Genomic DNA, 22,312 nt, shown 5'->3' on the forward strand with positions numbered 1-22,312 from the left:
TTTTTTTTCCCATTTTAAATGATTCACTTGAATTTCCCTATGGAAGTCAGCCCGGAAGCATGAAATAACTGTTTCTCTGAATGCAGCACATTTGTCTGTTTTACAACCATAACAGCAAGCATCAAAAACCCAACACAGTCCCTCTTGTAAAACATAACAAGGTTGTTTTTACATGGCTTATTTTAATTTTACTCCTCACCTACATTTAAGTAAAATCCTTATTTGGATCATTAAAACTTAACTTCAAATATTTATTTTAACTTTTTCAGAAATACTAATGCTTCTCATTACCATTAAGTTTGAACATATGTGCCCCTGTTTTAGCTAAAAGTAAAACTAAAATTGCATTGGAAAATGGCACTGTATACAAAAAAACTATTATTAAAATTAATAAATTATTATTATTATTATTATTATTATTATTATTATTATTATTATTAATAATAATAATAATAATAATAATAATAATATTTTATTTTCAGTGATTTTTGTCTTAGAAAATCGTTACACACCTTTGATTGAAACATCATTTTGTTTGCCTGGGTTTTCCTATTGTCACCTTTTCTTACATTATGCAAAAAAAAAAGGGGACTTTGTGTAAAAAGTGTATTTAAAATAAAAAAAGAAAATGTAATTTTTACAGTAAAAAAAAAAAAAAATCCTCATTGTGCTTAACCACCTTTCAGATATGCACAATGTGTGACAGTGTCTTTGTTAACCAAGCTTCATCAGCGGCTGGCTTTTCTCATCGCCGCTTCTGGTAGATTTCATTACAGAAGGTATCAGGAGAAATAAAGGAAAGGCTAACATGTAGAAACCCCAATAAAGCATGGTTAAATAACAGCATAGTGATGATTAGCCTCCTTCGCCAACGCCTGTTGAGAAAGACCCCTTAGCCTCCATTTATTCCTCCTCTCTGCTGTAATAGATACTAAAGATAATACAAATTTGGAGTCTGTGGCAGCGATGTCTCTCAGTTTCATCTGGGAAAAACAACAAATAAGTGAATGCATCCGCCACGTACTGAGGACAGATAAGAAAAAGAAAAAAAAAACATTTTCAAGGCCAGGCCAGGCCGATTATCTGGAAGGTTTCCGGCTTTAGCCAGTGACTGCCGGCTCCCAGACTCCTTTTCTGAAGGCAAAATGTGTAATCATTGACGCAAAGCATCCAATTAATTTGTTTCGCCTACATGTTTTTACTGGCTTCAGTTGCATAAGGGAGCACTGTGCTCAGTCATGATCATGCTCCGGGAAGGCAGAGAACGTTCCCCTTTGAGCCTCCAATCGTTAGACTGGGGCTGAAGTGAAGACAGGCCCATTGACAAGTGAGAATGGCAATAATTTATTTTGTATTGATGGGGTGTGACAAATCATGTTGGAGCGCAGGGCTGCATACTGTGGGGCTCCTGCAAAGAAGGCTCTGACGGGCTGAGATGAAGCCCTTCACAGCTCATTTAGTCCAAATGTAGCCACCTGGGTGGTGCATCAGTTCAGCCTTGCCGCCTTGGCATTCTTGCACAATATGAGTTCACTAACAGTCAGGGAGGATAAGGGTTGATTCCAGGCATAAATCAACAGGGCTTGGTTGATAAATTGAGTTAAAAACTACCATTACTACTACTATCACTACTACTACTACAACTACTACTACTACTAATAATACATTAATAAATAAAGGCAGTGAAAACATCCTTGATATGAATAGTTTCCATATGTAATGTCTTTAGTTTCTTTAAAATATATATTATAAGAATAAAGAAAGGATAGTTGTAGTCTGCAACTGTATTGCTAATCGGAACTCTCAATAACAAGCATGTCAAGGCATTTTCCTTATAAGAAAGACCTGCTATCATTACTTTATTGTAGGATTTGAATACCACTTGCAAAGAAGGGTATATTAGTCCAGCTAATCTGTAATGTGATTTTTAAAATTTAAGTTCTGTTTCTGGAGCTCCAAGGAGACAGTTAATATGCAGCTCTATATGCAGATAAAGGGGGTTAAATTAGGTAGACTGTTGAAGAGACCAAGAGCTGAAGAGCTTTATTTTATGACAAATTTAAGCAAGTACAGTACAGAATCCCTGACCTATTCTCTGTTAAATTGATTCAATTCTGTGTCCTGAAATACAATTTGTAACTTCTTTGCATGTTTGCTCACTGAGTTTAAAGTTTAGAAACAGGCTAAACTAAACATGGGACATTTATCTGTCTCAAAATAAAGATTTGGAATAAATACATTCACTAGAATATATATATATATATATATATATATATATGAATCCTTTCGAAACAAATCCAGATATATATATATATATATATATATATATATATATATATATATATATATATATATATATATATATTCTGTAGATTTTTTTTAAGGATTCTTAAAAAAAAAAAAAAAAAACAGAGCCCATAATTCCTTTGACTAATCTCTACCCTGAGGTAGCATTTCATCTTTCCATTCAGACAGAACCAAATCGAATTAGTGCTTAAAATGACTGTGTGTCCAATACTGTGAACAGAAAAGCCTAGCCCAATTTGAAATAACCCCTTTAGCGATTGAGAGTTTATTGTTGTTTAAAAAAAAAGAATCTCCAATTATTCTATACATATAGCATGTCCAAATTCATTTTTCTTCCAAATTTTGAATACCCAATTCAATTTTAATTCATTTATGTATGTATTTATTTTTTTATTTTTCTCTTGGATACTGTTTCTAAGCCATGCACGAGCCAGGTAAATTGATGTGCATTTAAATGTCCTGCAATCTCATTAAACTCTCAAATGCTAATTACACTGTGCAGGCAAGATTCTGATCCTTGCGGTGGAAGTTTAGTTGCGATGCTCTGCCATTTCAGCATCTCCCAGGAAGGGGCCCCAAGGCTCCTGTAGCTGTTTCAGGGGTAGCTAACTGTCCCATCATCAGCTGAGAGGTCCACACCACTGATCATAGACATGACCACTCACGCAGCACACTTACACTAGCACTGCACTAACTTTTCCTACACACTTTCTAAAATTAGCTTAAGGAGAGATTGGTACAGAACAGACAACTGCTGCAAGACTTTGAAATTTGTGTTCTCATCTCTTTTTTATTTATTTTGATAACAAAATCTCAAAAACTCAGTTTTAGCTAAAGTTTTCTTATTGAGAAAGGGGCTTGAGGGTTCCTGTCCCTGTTGAATTGTCTGAGTGCTCATTATTGGGAATAGGTAACAACGTTACAGCATAATTTAATACAGCACAGTATTACGAGAACGGACAAAAAATATAATGCTGTGAACAAACAGAAGAGATGGATGGCACACAAGTCATTTTTCTGCTCTGTCCTTTCCTATTCCAGTTTCATTGGTATTAATGGATTACACTGACACTAGCAGCTGACCTCAGTGCCCGTTGTCTGCTGAAGTTTGAAGCTTACAGTAGCTGACAGGAGTGGTACTTGAGCCCTCTGTGCAACAGGTCAGACAGACACTGGGCCTTCATACGCCATCACATAAAACTATAGTCACCTGCAACAAAGCTGGTAACATTCCTCTCTGCAGTCACTCAGCGGTCACTGATTATTTAACGAAGATGTACTGTAGAAGTAATGATGCTGGTATGTCCCACATACCTCTCCCCCCTGTGATCATTATCTGCTTAAATGTCTGTCAGGCATTTTATTATTATGCTCAGCCATGTCGTTGCTGATTACCATGTCTTGTTAGGAAGGTCTGTAAGGTTACTACACCTGAGGTTGCTGGCTACTGTCTAATTAATCACTCGCAGAGAATCAAGATGGTGTAACTTGTTTTCTCTGGTTTCCTGACAGCTCAAGTGATTTTTGTCCCTGTGATGAGATTCCATTTAAGTCTGTGGTCTCTTTGAGTCCTTTTTTATTTTTATTTTTTTAATTTTTTAATTGCAGATTTTTAATTTATTCTTCTTCCCTTGTTTTTTCATCTTGTGAAAATCAGAAATATATTTAATTTTAACAGGTTTGGGGGTTCAGCTAATTATTGAATGAAGCTTTAGTTAATAAATAAATACATTTAATTACACAACATGTAATTATAACAGTAAACAATCTATTGTGTAGTAATAAAAATGGGCCAAAGGTTAAAGAAAGTTGAAAAATCACTCGTTGGGATGAACTCTGTTGCTCAGGTTGTTGTTTATATTTTTGGCAGATGCCTTTATCTATGGTGACAACATAATCGGATTCTCAGGGGAAGATGTAAAAAAGATTACATGTTAAACAGTTAAACAGTTGCATAGTGTAGAGGGGTTTAGAAAGGGAATTGGAGTGACAGAAGACGCAGGAGATCAGATGTCAGGTAAGGAAAGGGGTTGCATAGAGAGAGAAGAGGGGTGCTAGCACAGGTCCTTGAGAAACACCTCTAGAGGGAGGGCTATTTGTATGCTATTTTCAGGCCTTCTCTAGGTAGGTATGCCATAGCCCAACTTCCTAGTATTCTAAGGTGGATATTGGACTGCAATCCCACATAGTGCTCATCATGGAAATTACAAGAGTGACAAATCAAAAGGGCAGCATAGCTGGTTGTTAATGATGGTTTATGATGACTTCTTTTTTTCATACAGAGGGTTGCCTTAACTGTGAAGTTTCATTTTTTTTATTTTTTTTAATGTTATATACATGATGCACAAAGTACAGGAAGGGAATATTGTGCACAATATGCTCTGGGTAAAATGCATTCATTTTAATTGTTGTTCAATCCTTTTATGCCTTATTAACTTCATTTTACAGCTTGAAAAAGGCTCCTACAGCTACAACATTACCACAAGGTGAATCGCAGTTTGAGAGGTTTTTTTATGTGCTTGTTATCTGGTTTATGCTGGTGTAGACTGATATAGTTGGAGTGCATTCTAATTTCATTATAGGAAAAATTACAGCCTTCTGATAAAATCTGTAGATTAGAAAAGCATAACAATAAATTATGCAAAGTTTCTGAAAACACATACAGCTATAATTAGATGGCATTTCATTTTTTAAATGAGGCGACAGCAAGAACTTATTTATCTCTTTAAGTTTAGCTTTCATTAGCATTCTGGGAAATTAGCTGTTTTGAAATGGGAAGAACGCAGTCTTGGGGACCTGATTCAGCTAAGAATCCTTCCTAAATCTCCTACTGGTCGCCTAAGACAGATTGTCTCAGTTGTTGTGAGGAGTAGGTGTGCGGCAAATCGCCAAGGGATAAGCATTTATAAACAGCAATGACACTGAAACTCAGCAAGTCACTACATATAACTATTCTGTCATAGCTTTACTCCCCATCAAAGAAAAAGCATTGCAAATGCTATATATATATATATATATATATATATATATATATATATATATATATATATATATATATATATAGTGGCACAGTGTAGGGTAGGGTGAGGGTCATGCTCGTATCGGGTCGTGGCTCTGGCTTGCTATGTGGCGAAAACGTTTTGGAGGGTTATTCGTGGTCGCCGTCAGTGTTCGGTCCAGTCCATCATCCAAAGAAAGGTCTCAAGTCGTGTGGTCTGTTTGGGGCTCTCTTCTCACTTCTCATTCTCATTCTCTCAGTCTTTTTCAGCTCTCATATGCGCCCTCCTTGGGTTTCCCCTCAGGTACTTTTTTTGTGCTTCTAGTGGAGAGCTTTTATGCTGGCGCTTGATGTAGCGCAGGCGTGGGTGCCTGACGTGGAGACTGCTTTTCCTGTCAGAGTGTAGAACGGGAGAAAACGCATGGTCCTATAGTACCTCACCTCATGTACTACTCCCCTCATGCTGTCACAGTATATATAAATCTTCCCCAGGATTTTCTGTAAGCAGGGGTGACTGATGCGGTGACTTCAGGTATAATCGGGTGCAATTTGCTTGTCAGCCAATCAGAAGCGTTCATTCAACATCATACCAAGATGGCAGCCCGGGTGTAAACACAAAAAAAGGTGATATTTCTTTAAATTCTTGAAATAAAAGCGCATCGGTACAATTTGTATAGTGCAATTGAACCTTATAACTCCTCAGCAATCTTGATTTCAGAATTATAGTGCCTCAGCCTCCTCTGCCTGGGGAAGACTATGCTATATATATATATAATGAATATTCATGACTTTATGCAGTATGCAATATTCATGACTGTATGCAGTGATTGATGCAAATCAATCACCCTCACAATCCTCAGTTTACTCTACAATACTTTGAATAACCCATTGACTGTGCTGTAAGTTTTCAATTTGAGGCACTGGAAACTTATTAGTAGATTTCTTGGTTGAGCAGCATGTGTTTTAGTTTTAGCTCTGCATGCTGGTGTGTGTGGGTGTATGAGTGTGTGTCAATGATACTTAATGTATGCATAACCAAAACTGTGTTGCATAAATAATGTGCTTCATTTTGACTGGAGTCTTCATCAGCCTGCAGGCTTATAGTGGTGAAAAGACAATGTTCTTCTTTTTGTTCTGTGTGAAGCACAGAGTGAGATACTTGTAGCCGGGTTTGGTATCTGTAGTGTAGAATGTTGTATCATTATCAATCCTAGTTAGTTTGACTCTTACATTGATGTTTTATTTACACAGTGCTGAGTGATGAGCAAGCTCGCATGCAAAACATAACTATGGGTCTGATAGGCCTGATATGAAACCATGGTGCCCTGTGGCTATTCATTGATTGTCAAACTATACACTGACTGTACTGTACACCTCCAAGCTGACAATTGTGGTTGACCTAGAATCCCTGTGGGAGATTTAGGAATTTGAATCAGTCCTGAGAGAAAGTGGGAGAAAAGCGTTAACCAAATGAATAAGCCAAATGATATTCCGCCTGCCACTCTCATTGCTGAATATTGTGCTTAACGTAGCAGAATGAGCAACAGTGAACACACTGCCTCTAAACCTTGACATTTGTACATGGGAATTAAATCTTTCATTTTGTGTACACATTCTAATGTTTCTTTCTTAAAAATACAGCTCTGGCTACTGTGTCCTTTTCACAGGGGAACAGCTTGCTTTCTTGTGCCCTTCCCTAAGGCCTCTTTCCTTGTTGACATGAATGGTGGCATTTCTAATAGGAGCCTGTAGGACACAATAAAGAAGTGCAATGCATAGTAATCTTTAGCCAGAGTAGCAATGTACTAAGTAATCATATTATCAGAATACATACCTTGTGTAATGGATTTATTTCACACACTTTGCCAGCCCATGACAAATTACTGAGTATATACCTTCAATTAAAGTTTCCTACTGTTACATACCGGGAAAAAGGAAAAAAAAAAAAACACTTTAAACATAAAATAGTGCCATAAAAAAAAAATCTTCTTCTTTCTTTCTTTCTTTTTCACAACTATGGAAAAATGATTAATTGCACAATAGCAAATGTTAGTCTTTTTGTGCAGTTCTTGCTGGTTAGAGGAGGCTATGGCATTTTGACCTCCAGTGTTGACAACTTAAACTTGTGTTGCTGGAAAAGCGATAATCTGGGGGCCGTTGTTTTGATGTCCTCTGTGGTGTGTACGGAGCGCTTAGCAGTGTGTCCTGAACTCCATTCACAGCAGCTCTTAATGACTACGGGGGCTGGAATCAGCTTGTTTGGTTTTCTCCTGAGACTTTTCTGCAGTGGCTGGTACCGTTTTTCTTTGCTTGATAACAATAATACAAAAATAAAATCAAAATAAATAAATAAAATGTTTTAGTTTCAAGGCTGCTCTATAAATTACTGCAAGACCATAGGCAAACAAATGAATATTGAAAGTTCTCCATTAATTAAGTGCATGGCTTAAATTATTCATTAATTAAGCTCAAGCAAATTTGCACAAACTTTCATTAACTGACTCAGAGATTGTAGAGATGGAGTAAGCACCTCACATAATTGCAAAGGAGACTTAAAAGACATAAAGCTAATAAATTAGCTTGGCAAGTTCACCTCCAGTGCCCTGTTGTTCGACAAGACCTAATTTGATGTGAAATTATTTCACGTGTCTGATGTATTAGACATGTTTAAAATGTCTTTTTTTTTCTTGCACAGTCTGTAATGATGATGTTATTACATCAGATTTCCCTAATACAATTTTACAATGCAAATGTTTCTCCTGATAGTGTTCTTGCACAACATTGGCCTCACAGCTATACTTACTTCTGGTGGAACGGCAGAATTAGGTGATCAAAGGCAAACACTTACTCAATAAACACTGCTTTTTCTCACTCAGCCTGTCAGGCAGAACGTTTCTGCAGAGCTTCAGACTGGAACAGTCCTGCATTCTGCTACAGCGTCCTTTGAAGTGAGCCCCTCAGCTTGTTCTTCTCCATTACTCAGGGTAGAATTGCGGGGACTGATAGGTTTAGAGTAGGACAGCCCTGCAGGCCTGAGACCAGCACTTTCAAATGCATTAGTTGCTGCTGCTTTCTGTTTAGTTTAAAATGATCAGTCTATAATTTTAATGGTAGGTGTATTTTAACAGTGAGAGACAGAATAACAAAAAAAAATCCAGAAAAACGCATTTAAAAAAAGTTATACATTGATTTGCATGTTAATGAGAGAAATAAGTATTTGATCCCCTATCAATCAGCAAGATTTCTGGCTGCCAGGTGTCTTTTATACAGGTAACGAGCTGAGATTATGAGCACTCTCTTAAAGGGAGTGCTACTAATCTCAGCTCGTTACCTGTATAAAAGACACCTGTCCACAGAAGCAATCAATCAATCAGATTCCAAACTCTCCACCATGGCCAAGACCAAAGAGCTGTCCAAGGATGTCAGGGACAAGACTGTAGACCTACACAAGGCTGGAATGGGATACAAGACCATCGCCAAGCAGCTTGGTGAGAAGGTGACAACAGTTGGTGTGATTATTCGCAAATGCAAGAAACACAAAATAACTGTCAGTCTTGAGGAATGACCCCAAGAACACCATCCCCACCGTCAAACATGGAGGTGGAAACATTATGTTTTGGGGGTGTTTTTCTGCTAAGGGGACAGGACAACTGCACCGCATCAAAGGAACGATGGACGGGGCCATGTACCGTCAAATCTTGGGTGAGAACCTCCTTCCCTCAGCCAGGGCATTGAAAATGGGTCGTGGATGGGTATTCCAGCATGACAATGACCCAAAACATACAGCCAAGGCAACAAAGGAGTGGCTCAAGAAGAAGCACATTAAGGTCCTGGAGTGGCCTAGCCAGTCTCCAGACCTTAATCCCATAGAAGATCTGTGGAGGGAGCTGAAGGTTCGAGTTGCCAAACGTCAGCCTGGAAACCTTAATGACTTGGAGAGGATCTGCAAAGAGGAGTGGGACAAAATCCCTCCTGAGATGTGTGCAAACCTGGTGGCCAACTACAAGAAACGTCTGACCTCTGTGATTGCCAACAAGCGTTTTGCCACCAAGTACTAAGTCGAAGGGGTCAAATACTTATTTCCCTCATTAACATGCAAATCAATGTATACGTTTTTTGAAATGTAACATATTATTATCATGGTATTTTCAATTTTGATTTAATATAAAAATAAAAACTCCAAGTGGTAAGCGCCAAGTATCTAACCTCAAGTATATTTTGTAGAAAAGGCACTTTGGTTGGCATCTTGTCCTCTGATCTTCCGTTTCTATTTTATTTTCTTGTAAATCGTGGGAATTTGGAGTCTAAAGCAACTGCAAAGATATGTAGTCCTTAGTAGGAGGTTTTCAAAGGATAGTCTGAGATCTGTCAGCTGCCTTTGATCATCACCCAAATCGCTTGCCTTCCTTCTCAACTCTTGATTGCTCGGCTCATTTTTGGGAGACCTGAGACGGAATATGGGGGGGTGGATGAAAGTCTGTCTTTTACCAAAAAGACAATTTTTCCCAGATTCATAGAGAGAGAGCTTTAACCAACACTGTCAGAATCGGGGTTAATCTGTGTCTGTCTTTACATATTCATCTAAAATACTGATTTTCCTCATCTCTGTTAAGACCTCAGCATTTTAAAACTGAGCTTTTCAACCTCAAATAAGTTCTTTCAATGCAGTTTTACTATTCTTACATTTTTTGGTTACTTTTTGAAACTGGTGTATGAAACCAGTGCTATTACCGGAGGACTGATAATGACAATTCAGCTGTTTTCTTGAGCTTGTGTAGGAGTTTTTTTCCACTTCTTCTCCCTACAGAACGGATGTGTCTGTGTTTTGACTGTTTTAAGTTCTTTTTGATTGCACTGTAAATTTCATGTCGGGTTTGGTTAATGTAGGCAGTGTTAAAACCCACTTAAAACATACGTGAGTGCCTCTGCCAGAGCTTTCTTTTTTGAACAGAGCAGCCAATGACGTGGTTTGTGCTGATGGCTCTGTGATGGCTTCTCAGCAGCAGCCCCCTCGAGGGCACACACAGGGCTGTTTCTCTAAGAGGATCTCTCCACCAGCACCCTCATCTCAATAACATGGGCCTCCTCTTCCATCTCGGGGCTTGGTGCAGCCTCACACATACACACACATACATACACACACACACACACACACACACATACACTGCTCTCTCACCTTCATCTCCCAGCCCAATCAGGCCGTAACTGCAGGGTGATAGTACTGATCTTTGAGTGGGCCTTCTCTGGCATCTAAGACACTTGAGCATATCTCTTCAGCATTGAGTTAACAGATCTGCTGTAAATTCAGAAAGAGAAAAAAAAAAATATATATATATATATATATATATATATATATATATATATATATATATAATTGGGGAAATACACTTACCTTATTCAAAGTTCCTAAATGTTTTTGTTAGGAATAGTGGGATTTGAAAGGATCTGTAAGAGATCACTGTTACAAGCTATTTGCTGTAGAAGATCAGTGTGGCAGTCTGAAAGATCCATTATTTAATTAAATTAAGAAATGACTGCTGTTTTTATTAGTCAAAACTATCTTGTGTTCAAGTTAATAGATTTTCATACTCCCTAAATGATGTCCATACTAGAATTTTTTTTTATGAAATTAGGGGTATAGTGTTTGCAGCTTCGCTTCAGGGGGAAAAAATAAGACTGTGGTCCAAATCCCATATCAAGCTTTCTTCTTTTATATTTATGTAAATAGAAAGTCTTGATCTAGTGAACGTTTTCCACATTTTTTGTTTTATTTTGATGCATCTCTTAACTGTAAAGTGTACACTGGGTATCTGATTAGCAAAATATCCGACAGACTTTATTCTGTATCTTGCACAGTGTCAGACTTGCTTGAACACTTTTAAACAAACACTTTTACCAGTGTTGGATTGTGCTGACACATGAGATGCATGCTAGTGCCGCACACTGCATGCAGACTGGCAAAGCAAACCGTTCCTAACTTGTCAGCTGTTACAAAGGCCTGGAATCTATTTTCATGATGTTGTCCTTTCAGTGTATCAACAGTGTATCACAGTGATAAGCAACAGTCTTTGAACTACTCTGCTTTAAGCAAGAAGGACATCATGTAGATTTACTTTACGAGTACATCCAACATTGTGTTAACCTTTGACTGAAGTGGTCCCGGTTTCAAACAGAGGGCCACCTCACAATTACAGCAATGGGGCCATTCATTATATATATATATATATATATATATATATATATATATATATATATATATAAGGAATTATTTATTATTGCCATGATTTACTTATCTGTGCTGGGACAGTAACAAAAAGGTTTTATGTTGGTATTTTATCTATTCAGGTTTAATTCTGTCTTTAAAAATTGTGCTTACCCTTCTCTTTGTTTTAGTTGTTTGTTTGTTTTTCAATTTGATAAATCCTAATCATGTTAAAAGTAATGAATTGCAGGTGCATCTGAGTTCCTGATGTAGTATGAATGCACTGAGTGATTTATCTCTGAGCATTGTACCTACATTTAAAAAGCTATCTCTTTGTGTTATTTTTTACATGCTGCATGGACAGTACCCAGTCTTCCACATCTGTCTTCTGTGTTAACATTCGCTCTCTCAATATTTGCAATGGATGTAATCTTTTAGGATATTCGTTTAAGGTTTTCAATGGTTTCTACTTAGTAAAATGTGCTCATGTACAGACAAATGCATGTGTAGTTTTGCATGACAATTAATAAATTAAACATATATATAAACAAAAGAAAATGCAGATTATGTGTGAGAAAAATGACACATTACACAAATGAAAAGAGTAACTTTGATTGAATTAATCCAAATAATCCTTAGTTTATTTATATTATTTCACTTTTTCCATTTTATGGGCAAAATGTACACAGCTCAAAGTAATGCTTGGCTTAATGAATCTGTTGGAAGTTGGACACAGACGTTTTTAGTTTTTAGTTTGTTTTGAAAAAAGAAAAGAAAAATCATGCCAAGCAATTCAAAAGAGTTCAATTTGCAGGGTGCACTTGCCTTTGTTTACCGGGGGGTACGTAGATTAATCACACCTTTTTTTTTCCTCCTTTTTTATTAAAGCTCTCTGTAAGAATATATAGCGGCACAGTATTAAAAGCTCCCCAATAAATCAAAGTCTAACAAGGAAAAATCCCAAAAGTGCTTGGATTGCATTTGTTTGTTTGCTTCATTTTTAATTGTGTATTCAAAGAAAGAGAAAGGTTTTAACAATAGACATCCACCTGATTTCAAAATAGTAAGACTGTGAATTCTGGGTGGTGGAGTCCTGTCAGTGAACAACAATCATGCATGGACAGTGACAGGACATTAGTTGGGTTTGAGAATAAAAGTTAATACATTATACTCAACTTTTGTAAATTAAAGTATATGAGAATTAATTTAAAGGTTTGAGTGAAAGCACTTCTATCATAAAATCAGGCATAAATAAAATGGCCTTTAATCTACTTTCAACCTGTAAACAGGCTATATGGATTGCTCAGATTAATGTGGGGTTGTGGGGTTTAAACTGAACCCCCCCTTGCAAATAAAAAAAGCTGCTCACACCACTTGTGTTTTGTTACTTTAATTTTCGTTTAGAGGCCTCCTGAGCATTTGATCTAATGGAAATTCCAATTCAAATCTTTCCCTTCAGTTTATGAGGTTTTACGTTTAAGATACATCCATTTAGATTCACTCACAAGCTCTTTAAGAAACACTGTTCCTCTTTGGAGATAATCTTGCCTCCCATGCAGATAGGCCCATGACAAAATGCACAAAGACAACGATGCATACAAAGACAGACCAGCTTTCGCCCTCTGAATTCCAAAGAAAATAAAAAATGAGAAGAAAGTGAAGCAAAATGAGGTTATAATCTTACTTTATGTCTGAAGCAAATACAGGTAGTGCTTCAGTTTTAACTTAATTTGACATTTTGATTTGCAGGAAGAATGTGATCAGCAACATCCAAAAGCTCCTGTGTGCTCTGTAATAGTTTTCCGTCATCCTTATTCTGTTGTCTTTTTTCCTCCCTCAGTTTTGTGCTTAACACCTTCCTGTGGCTAGGCTTCTCATTTATCACCCCTGTTTGTCCTGCTGACAAGAGGGCTGCATTCTGAATATCAATATCAACTAAGACAATGCATTTGTCTGCTACGAGTAACCTTCAGCTAAATGTCATTCTGCTTAATCCTATTTGCAAATTAAACATTGAAAAACCTATGCTGTCTCCCCCCCACCTCTCACTTGCTTGTGACATTTGTAAATATGATGATGTTGTTTGTTGTTTAGTTTGTTTGTTTGTTTTATATAATGACTTCAAATGATAATATGGGATGAGTGAAGGTTTTTTTTTTTTCCCCCAATCCTAAAATAAGCTTTGTGACTGGAAATCACTTGTATAAACAAAACCAATTATATAACACACCGCAAAAGTGTAGAAGCTTTTTTTTTTTTTTTTTCTCCTTTTTGTCATTTTTTCTTTTGTACTTCTTTAAAATTAGCAGGTAGCTTTTCCCTTTGTTGACGGAATGCAGTCAAGATTTTTCTGTCAAGTCGAAAGCCCACTGGGTGTGTGAGATGTAGCGGAGATGTGAGGAAGCTCCCATATATTGCATACATATATTTACATTAACAAATAAGCATTCCATATAGATGGTAATTACTCTTGTGACAGATTGGGGGAGAAAAAAAAGTTACATTTTTGATGTCTGATGTATCTAGATAAATAATGACTGGAGCAGAAACACTGTCACAGATCAGTCAGTGGAGAGTGGTTCTTTGTATTCATAATGTGATGCATAATAGCCAAAGATTTCCGCTGCAGCAGATGATAAGTCTCACTTTTCTAAACTGCGAAAATCTTGTATTTTTGAACGTACGTTGTGTGATTGTCTCTTTAAAGACACACGGCGATTTGATGAAAACATAAAATCAGTTCTGGTAAATCCAGCTCTTTGAGGTGTGATGCCTTGAGGTATGGCAGTCCTGTTCCCGGCATTTAAGTGCTAAACTACGTAAACTCCAGATACACTTATTTATTTTTTTACAGTTTTAAATATAAGCTCTCCCAAGACATTTCCACTGACAGGAGAAGAACTACTCAGTGCACTATGCAAAACATTTAAACAATACTAAAGCATTGCCATAGAGTCTACACACAGAAAAGCAGCAGAACAATTCTACAAGAAAAAGCCTTTTACCTGTGGGTGCACATGCCCTTATCAGGCCAGTGCTACAAGTATAGCTGCCTTGATCTACACACATAATTATTTGCCATGGTACATCATGCGATTATCACAGTCTGAGGAGGAATTGGACAGAGTAAAACATACTAGAAGCAATAAATCTTGCTAAATTCACTGTGCCCATTTACCATGGTACACTGTTGTAAGAGTAGCCACAAATTATAGTCTTCTTAAGAAAACTGACCCAGAAAGAAAGAAAGAAAGAAAAAGAAATCACCCCAAAATAGGTCTTGTTCAGATATAATGTGATGCTTCCAAAGGGTTGGAGTACAGTAATGGCACTAGCCTGGCTGTGGAAACTATAAAGAATGTGATGACTGCAAGACATCCATTTTGACCAAACTCCTGATCCAGAACCACCACTGTGGGTTTTCTGACAAGACAGATTACTGGACTGTGTATGACTGCATCACACACCTCTGTGCATCTTTATCACTTTAATGTTGTTGTATATATATAAACAATCTGTGAATTTTTAATAATAGGGGGATAAAGGGAGCAAGCTAACAAAATTCTGTCTTTTCATTTCAGGTGGGAAATGCAGGATGCTGCTATTCTTGAAGATGAAGAAAACACTCTGGTGGATCAGCTGCAGAAAGCGTATTTCTACAAGAGGCAGGGATCATAGAGCTGCAGCTCTGTTCTGGAGGAGCCAAAGATTTTTCCTGCCAGACAACTGCAAACATTTTAAATTAAAAATGCACTTGATTTAAATGAATATTCCTAAACAAGCTTTAGTAATATTGTAAAATGTTTATTTTGAGCTAGAGCAATAACAGAAGAGAAAGAGAGAGAAAGAAACATGCCTACGCATACCAAGCGGACTGTCTGTAGGAAGTTAAATTGTCAAGAATTTTAAAATGCTCCATGAACCACATTTTGAAAAATTGTCATATTTGCTTATTTTTGTAGAGATATTTGCAAGGAGATATGTAAAATGTGTAGGTTAATGAAAATATATATGTGCTATGTAGATATTAATACAAAAGGATGTTTTGTAATGTGTTTGAGTGTTACTGTCTTATATTTTAGTTAATATAGTTTTACTAGATATTTTCGTGCTCAGTAATAAATGTATAGCTTAGAGTCTAAGGAGCTGTTAGTACAGAATGGTATTCCAAGCGTTTTGTTCCACTGCCAAATTCATTCCACTTCTCTCTGCAAATAAATCCTACATAAAATTCCCAAACTAAGTGAAAACAATGTATTAATTTTAATTTTGCTTTCTACACCTACACTGTCTCCTACTAGATTTTCTCCCTTAGACAATTACCTTCAGAAAATCTGGAATAAATATTGCTGTGCAGCTAAAAGCTTTGAAAATCATCCTGTTTATATGTAAATTCATATAGTTTCAGACTTAGTACCAAGGATGTGTAAACTGTTCATGGTTAGAATTCCAATGGCTTATAAAAGACTGTGTGTGGAGTATGTATGCACTGAATGTCAGCTGTTCATATTGAAATGTTATACTGTAGATTACTATGACTATTTGGAGTAAAAACAAAAACAAAATCTTCTGCCATGTGCTTATTAAGGAACTGTTATCTTTAAATGTACAATTGTAAGTAAATAATAATTAATATTTGGGTCAAAATGTTAATCATCAGAGGTGAATTGACAGTTACTGGGGACAATGTGATATCCCTTTCCAATAGGAGGCTTTGGTTGGCTGTTCAAAGGGATCAAACCTCCATGGTAACTAGCCAGACTTCTGAGGCAGGGTCCTCACACACTGACTGAACTCACAGAATTAGGTGTCTAAGCAGCACACCTGTCCTGTCCCTGTGGTCCCTCCTGCAGTGTGATGAGGCAGTCTCACTTGCCTCCACTGCCGACCCTGCACCACAAGATGTTCTCTCAGCTTTCCAGCTCCCACTTCACAGCACACAGCTATAGTAGGTTCCTCTGCTCCTTCTTCGTGAATCTGAGATGATGTCTGTTGTGGGTGGAACAGTTGAAGGAGACATGAAGGAAGACGTACCTTATGACCCCAAACCAGGCTTTTCCGTGGGTATAGCTCCACTTTCACCCAGCACTGTGGGTCTTGTCCGGTTCAACAGGACCTCCGCAGTCAGAGCTGATTCCCCTAACAGGACTCTTTACAGAAAGTTCTGCAGAGGTCTGGTGGGTGAAAGGGTACATGACATCAGGATTAAGGCTCCCAGACACACTCCAGCACTCACCTTGTCTTGTCAGTCACTCCCCACATATTGAACAAAAGGGGAATTCTGCCTTGATCATCTGTAGTAGCTAAATGCCCCTCCTGCACAAATTGTAGCCCTGAATGCCCCACTGACTACATTCATGCTCTGAAACATACGTATCAGATGTGATCATTTGACACACCTGAATGAGAGTGTTACTGGTGATTGGAAAAGGTATTCAATGGGATATCCAGTCCAGATTCCTGGGCCTTGTCTGTATTTGTTCAAGCTTCGAAAGCAGTATGCAGTGATCAGTCATCACGTCAGGTTTAATGGCTTCCCTACTTTAAAAAGTGTGCACTGGAAGTATGTTTCCATTTTTCAGAGGTAGATCAAATAGAAATCAAATCAAATTCCTAAATAGGCACAGCGATGATTTATCTTTTCATTTCCAGAGACAAATCAACTGAAACATTCTATTGAAATTAAAAATAAAATACAAATATATAATAATAATAATAATAATAATAATAATAATCAGCCAGACAAATCTGGATCAGGTGTTTTTTGTTTTGATTAAAATTATACATATATATATATATATATATACATATATATATATATATATATATATATACATATATACATATATACATATATATATATATATATGTATATATATATATATATATACATATATATATATATATATATATATATATATATATATATATATTTAATGTATTATAATACAGGATTTGGATCATCTACATATATTTTTTCTATCAAATATAAATAAAATCATACATTTTGACATCTCTCCCTTTTCTCTGCCAAAACATTACAGATGGGTGACAAATTCAAGGAAAAACCGACATAAAGTGTCTCAGTAAGGTGTTGGGCACCACGAGCCACCAGAACAGCTTCAATGCTCTTGGCACAGATTCTATGAGTCTCTGGACTCTACTGGAGGGATGAACACCATTCTTCCAAAAGATATTCCCTCATTTAGTGTTTTGATGATGGTGGTGGAGAGTGCTGTCTAACATCATTCCAAAATCTCCCATAGGTGTTCAATTGGGTTGAGATCTGGTGACTGTGAAGGCCATAGCATATGATTCACATAATTGTCATACTCTTCACACCATTCAGTGACCCCTCGTGCCCTGTGGATGGGGGCATTGTCATCCTGGAAGAGACTACTTCCATCAGGATAGAAATATGTCACCATAGGATAAAGGTGTTCACTTCGTCATGATTTGCAGTGACCCTTCCCTCTAAGGGGACAAGTGGACCCAAACCATACCATCTCTTTCAAAGATCTTTTCCTCTTGCCATCTTGATCCAAAATTGAGGTCAACTGGGCCTGCTCAGCATTTGTATACATGCCACAGAACATGATAGGATGTTAATTGCTTAATCGTATCATGCAGTACACCTGTTTGGAGGCATCTGCATTCGTTATGTTCCTCCACTCATTTATTCAGGTTTTTCCTTTAATTTGTCACGCGTCTTTATGTCCACATTAGTATTGCATATATATATATATATATATATATATATATATATATATATATATATATATATATATATATACACTCACCTAAAGGATTATTAGGAACACCTGTTCAATTTCCCATTAATGCAATTATCTAACCAACCAATCACATGGCAGTTGCTTCAATGCATTTAGGGGTGTGGTCCTGGTCAAGACAATCTCCTGAACTCCAAACTGAATGTCTGAATGGGAAAGAAAGGTGATTTAAGCAATTTTGAGCGTGGCATGGTTGTTGGTGCCAGACGGGCCGGTCTGTGTATTTCACAATCTGCTCAGTTACTGGGATTTTCACGCACAACCATTTCTAGGGTTTACAAAGAATGGTGTGAAAAGGGAAAAACATCCAGTATGCGGCAGTCCTGTGGGCGAAAATGCCTTGTTGATGCTAGAGGTCAGAGGAGAATGGGCCGACTGATTCAAGCTGATAGAAGAGCAACTTTGACTGAAAGAACCACTCGTTACAACCGAGGTATGCAGCAAAGCATTTGAAAAGCCACAACACGTACAACCTTGAGGCGGATGGGCTACAACAGCAGAAAACCCCACCGGGTACCACTCATCTCCACTACAAATAGGAAAAAGAGGCTACAATTTGCACAAGCTCACCAAAATTGGACAGTTGAAGACTGGAAAAATGTTGCCCTGTCTGATGAGTCTCGATTTCTGTTGAGACATTCAGATGGTAGAGTCAGAATTTGGCGTAAACAGAATGAGAACATGGATCCATCATGCCTTGTTACCACTGTGCAGGCTGCTGGTGGTGGTGTAATGGTGTGGGGGATGTTTTCTTGGCACACTTTAGGCCCCTTAGTGCCAATTGGGCATCGTTTAAATGCCACGGCCTACCTGAGCATTGTTTCTGACCATGTCCATCCCTTTATGACCACCATGTACCCATCCTCTGATGGCTACTTCCAGCAGGATAATGCACCATGTCACAAAGGTCGAATCATTTCAAATTGGTTTCTTGAACATGACAATGAGTTCACTGTACTAAACTGGCCCCCACAGTCACCAGATCTCAACCCAATAGAGCATCTTTGGGATGTGGTGGAACGGGAGCTTCGTGCCCTGGATGTGCATCCCACAAATCTCCATCAACTGCAAGATGCTATCCTATCAATATGGGCCAACATTTCTAAAGAATGCTTTCAGCACCTTGTTGAATCAATGCCACGTAGAATTAAGGCAGTTCTGAAGGCGAAAGGGGGTCAAACACAGTATTAGTATGGTGTTCCTAATAATCCTTTAGGTGAGTGTATATATATATATATACAGTGAGGGAAAAAAGTATTTGATCCCCTGCTGATTTTGTACGTTTGCCCACTGACAAAGAAATGATCAGTCTATAATTTTAATGGTAGGTGTATTTTAACAGTGAGAGACAGAATAACAACAAAAAAATCCAGAAAAATGCATTTCAAAAAAGTTATAAATTGATTTGCATGTTAATGAGGGAAATAAGTATTTGACCCCTTCGACTAGTTGGCCACCAGGTTTGCACACATCTCAGGAGGGATTTTGTCCCACTCCTCTTTGCAGATCCTCTCCAAGTCATTAAGGTTTCGAGGCTGACGTTTGGCAACTCGAACCTTCAGCTCCCTCCACAGATTTTCTATGGGATTAAGGTCTGGAGACTGGCTAGGCCACTCCAGGACCTTAATGTGCTTCTTCTTGAGCCACTCCTTTGTTGCCTTGGCTGTGTGTTTTGGGTCATTGTCATGCTGGAATACCCATCCATTTTCAATGCCCTGGCCTGAGAGAAGGAGGTTCTCACCCAAGATTTGACGATATATGGCCCCGTCCATCGTCCCTTTGATGCGGTGCAGTTGTCCTGTCCCCTTGGCAGAAAAACACTCCCAAAGCATAATGTTTCCACCTCCATGTTTGACGGTGGGGATGGTGTTCTTGGGGTCATTCCTCCTCCTCCAAACACGGCGAGTTGAGTTGATGCCAAAGAGCTCGATTTTGGTCTCATCTGACCACAACACTTTCACCCAGTTCTCTGAATCATTCACATGTTCATTGGCAAACTTCAGACAGGCCTGTACATGTGCTTTCTTGAGCAGGGGGACCTTGCGGGCGCTGCAGGATTTCAGTCCTTCACGGCGTAGTGTGTTACCAATTGTTTTCTTGGTGACTATGGTCCCAGCTGCCTTGAGATCATTAACAAGATCCTCCCGTGTAGTTCTGGGCTGATTCCTCACCGTTCTCATGATCATTGAAACTCCACGAGGTGAGATCTTGCATGGAGCCCCAGACCGAGGGAGACTGACAGTTATTTTGTGTTTCTTCTATTTGTGAATAATCGCACCAACTGTTGTCACCTTCTCACCAAGCTGCTTGGCGATGGTCTTGTAGCCCATTCCAGCCTTGTGTAGGTCTACAATCTTGTCCCTGACATCCTTGGACAGCTCTTTGGTCTTGGCCATGGTGGAGAGTTTGGAATCTGATTGATTGATTGCTTCTGTGGACAGGTGTCTTTTATACAGGTAACGAGCTGAGATTAGAAGCTCTCCCTTTAAGAGAGTGCTCCTAATCTCAGCTCGTTACCTGTATAAAAGACACCTGAGAGCCAGAAATCTTGCTGATTGATAGGGGATCAAATACTTATTTCCCTCATTAACATGCAAATCAATTTATAACTTTTTTGAAATGCATTTTTCTGGATTTTTTTGTTGTTATTCTGTCTCTCACTGTTAAAATACACCTAACATTAAAATTATAGACTGATCATTTCTTTGTCAGTGGGCAAACGTACAAAATCAGCAGGGGATCAAATACTTTTTTCCCTCACTGTATATATATATATATATATATATATATATATACACTCACCTAAAGGATTATTAGGAACACCTGTTCAATTTCTCATTAATGCAATTATCTAACCAACCAATCACATGGCAGTTGCTTCAATGCATTTAGGGGTGTGGTCCTGGTCAAGACAATCTCCTGAACTCCAAACTGAATGTCTGAATGGGAAAGAAAGGTGATTTAAGCAATTTTGAGCGTGGCATGGTTGTTGGTGCCAGACGGGCCGGTCTGAGTATTTCACAATCTGCTCAGTTACTGGGATTTTCACGCACAACCATTTCTAGGGTTTACAAAGAATGGTGTGAAAAGGGAAAAACATCCAGTATGCGGCAGTCCTGTGGGCGAAAATGCCTTGTTGATGCTAGAGGTCAGAGGAGAATGGGCCGACTGATTCAAGCTGATAGAAGAGCAACTTTGACTGAAATAACCACTCGTTACAACCGAGGTATGCAGCAAAGCATTTGTGAAGCCACAACACGTACAACCTTGAGGCGGATGGGCTACAACAGCAGAAGACCCCACCGGGTACCACTCATCTCCACTACAAATAGGAAAAAGAGGCTACAATTTGCACAAGCTCACCAAAATTGGACAGTTGAAGACTGGAAAAATGTTGCCTGGTCTGATGAGTCTCGATTTCTGTTGAGACATTCAGATGGTAGAGTCAGAATTTGGCGTAAACAGAATGAGAACATGGATCCATCATGCCTTGTTACCACTGTGCAGGCTGGTGGTGGTGGTGTAATGGTGTGGGGGATGTTTTCTTGGCACACTTTAGGCCCCTTAGTGCCAATTGGGCATCGTTTAAATGCCACGGCCTACCTGAGCATTGTTTCTGACCATGTCCATCCCTTTATGACCACCATGTACCCATCCTCTGATGGCTACTTCCAGCAGGATAATGCACCATGTCACAAAGGTCGAATCATTTCAAATTGGTTTCTTGAACATGACAATGAGTTCACTGTACTAAACTGGCCCCCACAGTCACCAGATCTCAACCCAATAGAGCATCTTTGGGATGTGTTGGAACGGGAGCTTCGTGCCCTGGATGTGCATCCCACAAATCTCCATCAACTGCAAGATGCTATCCTATCAATATGGGCCAACATTTCTAAAGAATGCTTTCAGCACCTTGTTGAATCAATGCCACGTAGAATTAAGGCAGTTCTGAAGGCGAAAGGGGGTCAAACACAGCATTAGTATGGTGTTCCTAATAATCCTTTAGGTGAG

The 22,312-nt window shown here is 38.3% G+C and overlaps 1 protein-coding gene across 4 annotated transcripts in view; it reads left to right on the forward strand.

Annotated features, from left to right (window-relative positions):
• kiaa0825 (KIAA0825 ortholog) overlaps positions 1 to 16,072 on the forward strand; it is a 153,077-nt gene extending 137,005 nt beyond the window's left edge. For 2 of the 4 annotated variants that reach the window (XM_066711843.1, XM_066711844.1), the window contains one exon: positions 15,089 to 16,072. In XM_066711843.1, coding sequence (XP_066567940.1) covers positions 15,089 to 15,270 — 182 coding nt within the window. In that variant the 3' untranslated portion in view covers positions 15,271 to 16,072. The remainder of the gene's footprint in view (positions 1 to 15,088) is intronic. The other 2 variants (XR_010817671.1, XM_066711845.1) reach the window with 2 other exon arrangements.
• The last annotated feature ends 6,240 nt before the right edge of the window (positions 16,073 to 22,312 follow it).

Source organism: Amia ocellicauda, chromosome 8 (genome assembly GCF_036373705.1).
Source record: "Amia ocellicauda isolate fAmiCal2 chromosome 8, fAmiCal2.hap1, whole genome shotgun sequence".
In the NCBI taxonomy this organism is placed as follows: domain Eukaryota; kingdom Metazoa; phylum Chordata; class Actinopteri; order Amiiformes; family Amiidae; genus Amia; species Amia ocellicauda.